General features: G+C 35.5%; 1 protein-coding gene across 2 annotated transcripts in view; it reads right to left on the reverse strand.

Annotated features, from left to right (window-relative positions):
- Nucleotides 1–2,299: 2,299 nt before the first annotated feature.
- LOC124394524 (membrane-associated phosphatidylinositol transfer protein 3-like) overlaps nt 2,300–12,364 on the reverse strand; it is a 49,094-nt gene continuing 39,029 nt past the window's right edge. For both annotated transcript variants that reach the window (XM_046862800.1, XM_046862799.1), the window contains exons 15-18: nt 12,209–12,358; nt 11,847–12,030; nt 10,671–10,799; nt 2,300–10,113 (exon numbers count right to left, since the gene is read on the reverse strand). In XM_046862800.1, the coding sequence (XP_046718756.1) occupies nt 9,784–10,113; nt 10,671–10,799; nt 11,847–12,030; nt 12,209–12,358 (793 nt within the window). In that variant the 3' untranslated portion in view covers nt 2,300–9,783. The remainder of the gene's footprint in view (nt 10,114–10,670; nt 10,800–11,846; nt 12,031–12,208; nt 12,359–12,364) is intronic.

Genomic DNA, 12,364 nt, shown 5'->3' on the forward strand with positions numbered 1-12,364 from the left:
ATTCATCCATATAATTCAAACATTTATATTTTAGCTCTTAGTGTCATTCAAAACAGTGAAGCTGTAACAAACAACACCAGTATGAAAGCACTGGCTTTAAAAATCTATCGTTGTATTTATTTATTTATTTATTTTGCATAAAGACCAATTAAGTGACGATCGCTAAAGACATCATGTCACTTTAACAAACTGAAATGTTAGCACATTGTTTTTTAAGCAGGAAAAAGAAAAATCCCTATAGAATAATCTTCAAATACAGAAAACCATATAAAATACATTTTATTCATTTAAAACATTTTATTCTAATACAAAAATATTGTTATTTCGGCTAAGAGATACTGCTTACAGTGTTGTAAAAAAACAAAAAAAAAGGATTGACTGGACAAAATGGTATCTGGATACTTCCGGTGAGAATGACATAAAGTCTCATCTTACTCTTCATGAACATTCTAGACTCTATGCTCTCACCTCAGCCATTCATTATTGGCTCCTCAACTAAACAGAGGTGAAAAACGAAAACAACAACAAGCTCACCTGTTGGTTTGCCTAAGGTCACAGTGTCTTAAAATAGTTCAGCAGTCAATAATTGTTAGTTAATCCAAAAGCTGAAGGCTAATGTGTTGCACAGTGTGTGAACAGTGTTAAGACCCAAGGCTGCCTTTTCTTCCTCTCTGTAGGAAAGAACTGACCCAAACACTCAAAAACAGAAATCTCATTTCACTGCACTGTGTGGAAGTGATAGAATATAATAGACATAGAGCTCATTCTTTCTCTGCGAGTTCACTGCCTCCTCAAGTATAACAATTCATCTTGCCAACCTCAAAGAATAATTTCACATCTGTGAATGAGTTTAACCTCTGATGGTAAATGCAGTTCTTTGGTAATTTAAGATGTTTACACAACAGTGTGAGTCTTGATGGGTGACATTCAGAAACTTTTAGTGTTTAATTTGGAAAATAGTTTAAAGTAAACCTCCCCTATCACACATTTTATATGGGCAAACAACTTACCTCAGCACAAAGCAACCCTGAAAAACATGTTACATATAAATCACAAAAATATTTTAAATGTACTTTTACAACCAGGCCTAATGAAAATGTAAATGTTCAGTGGTTGGCAGTGCTTAGGGTGGTATTTTTGTTTTAGGGCCATGGCTGAGGGAATGTGGCCTGCCTGCATCGTTCATGGGAAAAGAAAAAAAACAGCAGGAAATTAAGCATTTCTGTTGTTTTCTTTCTTTCTGGCAGTACTGAAGGACTTAAATTGCCATAACTGTTTATTATGGATTGCGGTGATCACACCTAGCATGAATCTATCATAAGATTTCCCATATACAAGTGCCCCACAGAATTAGGTAGTAAGGGCACTCCATCACTGTGTTTGTCTATGCTTGTGCTTTGCCAGCTAGATAGAATTTGCACACCATTCATAAAGCAATCTCAGTCAATATGCACATAAGAAACAGTGCCAAACACTTGCCAAAATAAAATGCAATAAAAAGCTCAAATAAATGGTGAATAAAACTGGATTATTGACCTTGCATTTTGTGTGCAGAAGCTACACTGTAATCTGTTTGTTAAAAAAAATGAGCATGAACATAGTTGACTAGAATTGACAACCCTAAACAGGACAAATTTCTCCAGAATTAATATACAGTAACAGTTAATTAATATTAAGGCTGTCAATCGATTCAAATATTCAATCAAGGTTAATTGCATGATTGTCATGAGTTAACACACAATTAATCACAACTTAATCGCAAATTTTTTTGTTCTAAATGTACCCTAAATTAAAACATTTCAAGTTTTTAATACTCTAATCAACATGGGCATGGACAAGTATGGATGCTTTATGCAAATGCATGTTTATTATTAGTGAAACTAAACTTAACATAAAGCATGAAGACAAAAACTTCTTGTAAATGTTTTGAAGTAATTATGGTGTTTTAAATTACATAAATAATAAGGACACTGAACGGAATCTTTGCTATGTTTCCACACGGATGGTTAATGAGGTGATGCCCAAGAAACTACCACTTCTTACTTTCATACGGATTACGTTTTTAAGAATATTTGTTGTGATTTGATTTAATTGAATGTAGACATTTTGAGCTTTTTATTCATATATTTATTGTCTGTAAGGCAAGTATTAACTGAGATTCAGGTTGCTTTATTTATGTGTCTGTGAAGAGAGATGACAGAGACAGCAGAAAGCGCCCCCTGTCTGTTTTATTTATTTTACAAAAGCACAGCGGTTTGTTCTTATTATAGTGTGTGCAAAAAAAAAAGGAGACCCTGTACAGATTCTAACGATGTATTGCTCTTATTTGTACAATAAAAAAGAATAATTTAAGTTAGTTTCTGCGTTATGAGGAAAAAATGCCACAACGGGTTGGCGCGTTTGTCAACCCCAGAGGGTTAATTGTGTGCATCATGGTGGATTTTGGTGCTTGATTTGAGACTTGGTCTGTTTTGAAAATGTAAGAAGTAGAAAGTTCAGATTATCGTGTAAAAATGTAGAGTGAAAGTAAAAGTTGTCCAAAAAAAATAAACAATGAAGTAAAGTACTGATACCAGAAAAATCAGTATTTGTACTTTGTACTTCCCACCTCTGCCCTCAATGGACCTACAAAGCCCTAGTTTTAGCATGACAATACACTGTGCAGAAAGTGAGGTCCGTACTGTTTGCCAAGGTAACTGAAAATAAAGCTTTTTTAAACAACAAAGTTTCACATACACAATAGTTTGACAAAGGTTTGACAAAAAATATCGTATATTTTTTTATTTTTTATTCTTTTGAAATCTCTGTAAATAGTTACTATAATTCATTGCATGCATTTTTTTATTCATTATACATTAGAAGTATTAGAAGAAGTATACTAGAAAAAAGCTTTGGTTGCAGAATCTTAACACCCACACCACATCACCCATATATTTCACTGTAATTTGAGATGATGCAGTCAATTTTCCTCAATGCTGCAGAGGCCCTGGGTAATCCCATCCAATTCACCTACTCTTGAAGATTGTCCTGAATAAGGTGATTGTCTGGTATACACAGTACTGTAAATATAAGAGGCATTCTGGACCCCCATTTTGAATGTGCTCTGTGTCTGTGGACAGCTGGGCTTCAGATGCTTCTTCTTCTAGCACACAGTATTGACACACTAAATTGAAAATATTGCTATAAGATACTGGTTACTAAAACTCTATCCTTCCAGCAACTTTCAAATATACATTCATGATTAAGATTAAACTTGTAGTAACCCTGAAAAAACATTAAATTTATTTAAAATAAATGCATAATCAATATATTATGCATGAATACAAAAGACTGCTAATATAATCATGATCCTGGCTGATAATAGATACTATTGCAATGTGATTCAAAGAGCAGCAATATGCTGGGCACCTTTCGGAAATCATAATAAAAATAACAGCTTCCTTAGTCATACTGGTTAGTATTGTGTAGATGCAGGTTAGGGCCCTGCTGGGTAAATTTGGGTTACACTGTGTTCAAATCGGTCATACAAAACATTAAGCACTCAGAGAGCTTTCACCAAGACTACAGTGGCAGTTTCAGCACTAACAGCTGCCCAAATTCATTCAAGCAATTCAGCCGAAGAGATCTCTGCAAGCAAATAATCCCTGCTTCAGGAACAAACAGATAATCAACAGAAACAAGGCATAATATAAAAGTAAACATAAAAAGTTTTTTTCAAACTGTGAGCAACAGTGCTCCAATGGTGGGTACCTCGCAACATCCTAAAACATTGCATTTCACAGTTCATGGGAAAACACTGTTATTGGATATATTATGCAAACAATACGTTGTGGCAAAATTAATTTTCTCACAGTCCAATTGAGACAATTTCAGAAGCGCAATCTATTTTCAGTATTAAAACAGCAGGAAGCATAATTAGTTCCCCCTCCTCATTTTGCATAATCTCCTCAAGAAGTGTAAAGAAATTTGGTTAACATAACTGTGCAAAAGTCCTCAACATATTGACATGCCTAAACTGAAGAGACTATAAATATAATTTTCTTTTTTATTTGGGCATTTAGTGCATGTGGAATACCACTAGATTGGTCCCCACATGCCTACTCCTCTGTTTTACTCTGATAAATAGATGACTAAATTCTGCAATAGAGGAATATTTTCATCTGCTCGATGAACTGTTTCTCTTAGTAAAAGGGGTTGAAATTGACATTTATGTGTAATATGCTTCTGAAGAGAAAAAGCATCTGACTCACAAAGTTATCCAATATTTTCCTATTACTAATGGATGTTTGTTCATAACATTAAAGTTACTTTTCACTGAAAACTGCAATGAACTCTATAAGGTTGGCCAGGAACCAATACATTTAAGATAGGCATGTGTTCACTTGCAAGAGTTTATCTTTTGAGAGGCTTTGAAAACATCTTTGAGTAGAGGTCATGCACTAAGAAAAAAACACCACATATGGCATGCTTATGTGCTGAAAATGTAGCAACAAACAATGCCCTGAATGTGGTCTTCTTGCAGGTAAAATCAGGTAAATCTGCACCTGAAGTATGGGTCATGCAATCTGTAGAAAAAGACTATGATTCTCTTGCTTGACATGTTACTGGGCAGTAAACATAAAAACATTACCCATATAACTGTTTCAACAATATCATCTAGGACAAGACTCACCTAATTTTTTTTTTTTTTGCTGAAGGGTGTGCACCATATGTGCCTCACATACATAATAAGGGAAACAAATTTTCACACATTTGTTGAGAAGGTACAGATGCATACTGGTTCTAGTAAACTTTTTTATAAGATGCAAACAGTAAAGGCTATAATGAAAAAACCCAATGGAAACAGATTATGTTGAATCTAATAACTCCAAGTTCAATTAAGCTGATTAGATGTGTTTGGTATCTAGTAAAGCCAACATCATTTGCAACATTAACATTCATTAATATTTGAACTAACTGAATTTGAAGTAACTGTCAAGCTAAATCGAAAAAGTAAAAGAGAACTATTCAGCTATTTGTAATAAATATTTATGTCAAACAATAGCTTTTTCAAAACAAAAACAAAATTGGCAGAAATAAATTTTATAAATCTACTTATAACTGATAATTGAATACTGGAGTTGCAAAAATCTAAGTGCTCTGTTTTTCACTCTCTTGCCACTAGTACAGAAATGTCCAGCTGTACAGTGTGGACTGACAGAGACCTTTTTGTGAAGTATTATCATATGCATCCACTGTCAATGTAAAAGACTTAGGGATAAAGTACAGACAGCAGGGAGTAAAGCAGAGACTCCATGCAGCCACCTGCAATCATTAGCAACTGGGGAATGATTGAAATAACCCATTAAATCATCCTTGAAAATGGTCCATCATGGACCAGATGGGAGGAAACTTTGCTTGCCATTGTAATGGTACTGCAAGCTCTAGAATACACAGAGACTGAGAGGATTCAGCCCTCATTAAACCTATGACAGGATGATGGATTTAACAAATAGCTACATATTTTCTAAAGACCCAGACTCAGCAGCAGTAGTTCAAAATGTTTTAGCAATTTCTTTTTTAGAATCTCTTAAACCCAAACCACTGTGGGCACATTACAGCAATATATCATACTGCATTATGACTGACATGTGAAGCCTGTGGAGCAGTCAGTGGGAGATCAGGTCATGAAAGAGGTCAATCCACAGGGAGGTCCTTGAAAAAGGTAATTGGGTGAAATTGTTTCATATAATGGACAAATGTCACCTCTCTCTGTAGAACTGCAAAACATGAATACACTTGCTGATGTGTATCAGACACAATATTCTACCAGTTCTTTTATGGCTAATGGAAAATAATTACAGGGAAGCTTGACTGAATAAAATAGTGTTTGTACATCATTTAGAAAGGGAAGTTTTCAGATATCTGATTTTCTGATATGATCTTGATTGTATTTTTAGACTTGTTATATCTATTGCAGCAGCTTTCCCCATAAGTGCACAACTACAGTTACAAAGAAACAGTGGCACTTGCTCTCATTTTTCATGCCACTGCTTGTTCTCCAGCCTAGCAACAATGTGACTCCTTGCTCAGTGGGATAACAATTGAGAATCTATATTTGTGCTACTGCCTTAAGCGAATAAATGAGATTGGATTCTTAGCTTAGGCTCATATTCTGAACCCTGCTTATTTGAAAAGGTAAATGTATTCAATTTAAAATATTACTTGCACTAATACACTAAATGCGCTTTAGTGTATAGCAGCTTTTACAGCTGTTACAATGTTTTCGTTGAATACAAGGAGAGGTGATGTTATAAGTATTTGTTACAGACACTCTAGCTCTAGATATTTGCTCTAGATTGAAAGAATGGTTGACATAATGAATTCAATAAAGGATTATATGGATTACATGGTCATTTCTATTTTAAAAAAATTGGTCATTTTTATTGAAAAAAATGTAATTTTTATTGAAAAAAAAAAGCATGAAATGATTCCCTTCAGGACAAATCTGATCAAAGAAACACATTTTCAGTACAGTGCACAGACAGTGTTGATTCAGGCAACAGTTCATCATAGTCCAACACTCAAAATCTTATAGCATTGCATTTAAAATGGAAACTGTAAAAATACATGATTGCAAACCAATTAAAAAATTATGAAACCTGCATAAAATACACTACTTATTTAAAAGCTTAGGCTTCTGGAAAGCAAACAGTAAGTCCTGCATTCAGACAATAAAAAACAAGATGTATTATAGTAGATATATATAGCTTTTGATTTTGTGTGTGTGTGTGTGTGTGTGTGTGTGTGTGTGTGTGTGTGTGTGTGTGTGTTTGTTTCTGTTTATCACTACTTTTAGAATGTTTTATATATACTGTATATATTAGTGGTGGGCCGTCAGGGCCAGCAAAGCCTTCTCTGCTGGCCTAAACACAGAATCCTGAATCCTGACCTAATTGTTTATAATATTTGTTCCATGAAATTGTCTTCATTTATTCTCCTTATTTCATAGAATTTCTCTTGGCTGAACTGCTTCCAGTATGTGTATGTGGATGTTAGATTTTTTGTCCAATCAGATTTCGGGTTCTATGTGCTGCCTTGTCAATCTGCCCAGGGCCTTCAAAGTCAGTAGTGCTGGCCTTTTTTTAACTTAGTCTCTATTAGCAAAGAGTCTGTTTCTTTAAAAAAGTTCAGATTTTAAATTTGCCTCAGAATAGCGTAAGCATTTTTCCATCCTCTGATTGGTTGGTCAGAGGGAAACTGTTACAGCCAAGTTCGACTAGCAAAATACGTCTGTAGCGCTCTGCACAAATTAATACATCTGAGTTAGACTTTTCGATGCCTATGGAGCAAGACAAAATAATTTAGTCTCGGACATACTTAAAAATACATTTTCAAGAAAAGCTAGACATCGTGAGGAGAGGTCGGCCAACCCTGAAGCTAGCTAGCTTGTCTCAGCCTGGGAAAGGGTTTGTTTGCCACAACCAGACCAGTGATTATGAGCTGTGCCACTGGCTTACAGCCTCTGAGGAGCAGTGCAAATTATGAGTATGCATCTCTGGTGAGTAGGTTGTATTTTATTAGAAATGTTTATGTTTTTGTCATGTTATTAGACAAATATTGATTCTGAACTGCTCCAAATGATGTTTAGGAAAATGGTATTCACCCTCCATATGTGAAATGCCTCTCTCTCTGTAATGCCAGTGGTGGTATTAAAAGGTGGATGAAAAGGTCAAATCATTCAAAGTCAAATCATCATGAGCTCTGTAAAAGATTGGTCAACCTACAGTAGAATGGAGGCAGAAAATCTTATGAGGGAGACAAGGTCTGCAGAGTATTAAGGTTAAAAGAAGGCATACAGCCAGGCATGCAGGAAGGTGTAATTGCTTTTACAGCACAGCATACAGAATGGGCTCTATGGCTTGTTTACATGTAACATTATAAATACCCTTCAACGTCAAGGTAAGTAGCCATAGTATACAACATAGATTACAATCAAGTATAGCCAAGTTAAACACCAATATTTTAATGTTATATTTCTGTAGTATGGCATAAGCTACCAAACACACATGGACTCAAACAAACAGCCCAATCAAACACTATCTGCACAGTGGCAGTGTTAACAACAAACCTATTAACGTTATCCTACCTGCTATTACAGGTTCTGAAAAAGGCTAACACTAAATGCACAATGCATGCTATAGTCTCTGCTTGACCGAAATACAATCCCCCACCCTTCCCACACCCATGATTATCATCCTGCAGAAAAAGAGGAATAGCACACTAAAGGGCATATCCGCATAAAATCCCATCTGAGAATAGGTTTTGTTAAAATCAAGATAATCGGCATTACTTTGTAAAGAAGAATACAAGCTGTGATCTCCTAGCCAATTAAGCAAACATAATTTCCTTTTAAGTAATTGCTAGATTTTGAGATTGCCTGAGAAATCTGTTTTAAGATTACCAGACTGCACATTTAGCTCTACTGGACATTTGCATTCATATTTCTGTTTACGGAATGGAAAGCTCACTGAGCACAGACCACAAAATACCTGTTCCTAATAATAGCTCTCCCTGAGTTTGTCTGTGAATACCAATGAGGCTGTTCTGGATGAAAAGAAGCTCTGCTGAACAGAGTGAAACAGGAAGATGTCAGCTCTTTCCCTGCAGGCTCTAATGAGCCGTAGTTATGCTTGGACAAGTCCTTGTCATATGTAAGGCAGTGTATTCAGTGTAGCAACAGGCATTTCAGGTAAAATTACTATTCACATTTTTGAGGTTTCAAACTGCCTCCCACATACAGATAAAAAAAAAAAAACAGCACATACGGCACAAAACACTAATTTATAAGTGTGTGTGAATGTGCATGCTAGGTGGTGTAAAGTAAAACGAGTTGTATTTAAGTCCAAAGCGACATGTTCCATATTTAAACGTGATTTTACAATTCCCTCACACTGGGCTTAAAGGTTATACTGTGTTGCAATGAAACAGACCGTGACACTCAGAGAAGGGTGGTGTAGTTATCTATCAAAAATGAGGACATATTTGTTTAAATTTGCATGAAAATAAACAAAAATAAACAAATTAAATATATTAAATAGAGTTCAGATTTACAACTAATCCACAATTTGCTTCTGTTAATGATGTCACACTTCATAGCAAAAAGCCTGTGATTATTATTAAATGATATTCAACAATAAGTAATTTTCTATTTTAAGACTATAAAAAAAATAGTTATAAAATATAAACCCATTTCAATTTACAGTAAGTATATTGTGATGTATGCTAAAAAAAAAAGAGGAAGAGCTGGATTATTTTGCAGGTTATAAGGAAGAATTACTAGCAAATAATACATGACCACTTATCAGCGCTTAGGTGTTTCAGTGGAAGTCAGCAAAGCACAAAATTCTTTAAAATATTAAAGAAAGGACAATTACACAAGCTCTACAAAGGCTGGAGATATACCAACAAATCAATATATTTATAGATGACAGAATGATAAAACAAAATTTCAAGAGCAATAATTACACTGCAACCTAAAGCTATAGGACTCTTCATTGGAAAATCAGAATCCTTTTTTTCCAAATAAACATGAAATTTACAATTAAAATACACTGGTGTCTGTAAAAATGTTTATCATATTGAAATTAAGACCAGTCATTAGCAAGCCCCAATTCAGCCCACAAACTATTTTTGTTGTTTTACTGTCTGACAAGAAAATAACTCCTTATACACTATTGAAAGGGCTTACCTGGACACTGTTCTCTTCACCTGTCCCTCCTTCTCTTTCTTTTTTTTTCTATGTCAGGGACTGGTATTACCCTGGTCCATGCCCCCCAGTACAAACATACTATGGCCTATTCCTCCTTCAAACTTGTGGTCTTTATTAGACTCAGGCTGGCTCTGGGAGCGCTCCGGTTTAGGAATTTGTGTCTTAGGGAGCTCAGCCTGCTGCACAGACATGGTACGCCGCAGGTGTGTGCGTTTGGGTGGAAAGTCTGGCTTTGTTGAGAGACCAAAAGAACCAAAAGAGCTATTACGCATTATCATGCGCATAGATGAGGTCTTCTGCAGCCGGATCTGGTGGCCAAACTGCAGTGAGGAAAGGTGCATGGCATAACCTTCACTGAGAAACTGCATATAAGAGTAGAAACACAGGGTGTAGCAAGTATAAGAAGAAAAAAAGATTAAGTACACATTGATTACACACAGTTACATTAAATGCATTGTTGTACATTATAAGCACTATAAGTATGCCACAAGCAGTATATTATTTCTGACAATTACTTAGAATTAGAATGACATTCCAATGACTACATTTCCAATAATACACCTAAAGGAATCTTTTTTACACAATCTACAAACATATAAGAATGATATTGTAAAGCAAACAATTAAACAATGATGAGAAGGATGAAACCATGGAAATTGATTTATATTATTCATTTATTTTTCAAATGAAATTAAATTGTGTTTCAATGATAATGATGCCTGTAGATAAAATAGTTGCTATGGTAACCTATCCACTTTTTACAGGACATTGTCATGACATTTTCATGAAATCTAGACATGTATTGATTTTTTTCCTATTGAAACATATAGAATGTAAAGGAAACATTTACTGTATATCATAGAACATATGGTATACATTTTCAAAACAAAACCACAAAAACAAAACATAGTTAACTTACCTGGCATTGGTTTTGGTGTTTCTTGGATGGTTTTCCCACTATATAAATTTGTTTGGGGCTGAGACCCAACATGCTGTAGACTGAGATGTCCTTCATGGAGCCATAGGCTGAATTGATTTTAATGTGACACTAACAGGAACAAAAAGGCAGACAGTGAATTTCTGCTAAAGTATAGAAGGCAAAGGAAGAATTAAATCTATCTATGTGTCTGTCTGTCTGTCTGTCCGTCCGCCCGCCCGCCCATCCATCCATCATCCATCCATCCATCCATCCATCCAACCATCGATGCATCTATCTATCTATCTATCTATCTATCTATCTATCTATCTATCTATCTATCTATCTATCTATCTATCTATCTATCTATCTATCTATCTATCTATCTATCTATCTATCTATCTAGCTATCTATCCAGCTATCTATCTATCTATCTATCTATCTAGCTAGCTAGCTAGCTAGCTAGCTAGCTATCTCAGCCTGTGCCCACTGTAGCCTCAAATTCCTATTTAAAGCATTGTGCTTTCTGAGAACTTATTAGACTTACTATAGCTTTCATGTAAGTTCAAACCAGTCCGTCTATTCTCCTCTGACCTCTCTCATCAATGTTTCCACTTGCAACTGTGGCACACTGTAGTGTTTTTTTTTGTACCATTTTGTTAAATTTAATGAGACATGAAAATCTAAGTTATACATGAAAATCCTGAACGATTCAATCCTACTTGCCTGATGTGAACATTATGTGAAGCTCTTCAATGTATTTTACTGCTGCCACATAATTTCTTGATAGGATTATGTATAAAGTAAGTGTATTTGTGTGTGGGTGGGTAAGAAAATAAAAGAGAAAGACAAAGAAATGGTAAACTGTGCCTTTGGCCTCAATGCACTCTATGCCACTTAGAAAACATAACTCAAATAAGCCATAGTCTAACATGCAGTGGACACATAAGAAAAGAAAGGCAACAGGTATATGAATGCTAACAAAACCATCATAACTAATACCATTATCTCAAAAGCATGGCAAGCCTGTTCACTATAGTTAAAAGTATTTCACTGATTGAATGAAATGAAGTCAATTAAGAATGTACAGACCAACAAAATATAAAGCACAACAAAGAGAGTTGTTTTGTATAGAAAAAGAAAATAATTGTGCCATATTTGGGCCAAGATCCGTTCTACCTCCTGAATGAGATTCCTAAGAAAAATGGCTTTCTGCCGCAGTGGGTCATGCACCAACCCGTCGGAGAAAAAAATCATCCCTTGTGGGAAGTTGTGCTGGGAAAGCCATGAAATCACTCTCTGTTTCTGCATGTCTGGACGCCCAGTGACGTAGATAATCAGATATCCCAGGTCCTGCCAGTATCTAAGTACAGTATAATATAAAAAGCGTCAAAATGCACTCTTCTTGTGTTCATTACATTAATATTGATCAATAGTATCAGCCTAATCTGAATTTAGTCAGTACTGAAATCAGAAGCTCCACATGTGGTCTGTTTGCTCTACTTATGTTCTTCTACCTTATTCCCACATGAATTGCTCACCTGACCACATCCACAGCACCGGCACGCATTTTAGGGTCGCTGCCCATGATAGAGACACTAGCAGCAAAAGACCCATCAATGCTAAATACTGCACACTCCATTCCCTGTGGCAGCACAGTCAGGAAAGCCTCTGCACTTGTCTGGTCTCCCCTGAAG

Source organism: Silurus meridionalis, chromosome 12, assembly GCF_014805685.1.
Source record: "Silurus meridionalis isolate SWU-2019-XX chromosome 12, ASM1480568v1, whole genome shotgun sequence".
Lineage (NCBI taxonomy): Eukaryota > Metazoa > Chordata > Actinopteri > Siluriformes > Siluridae > Silurus > Silurus meridionalis.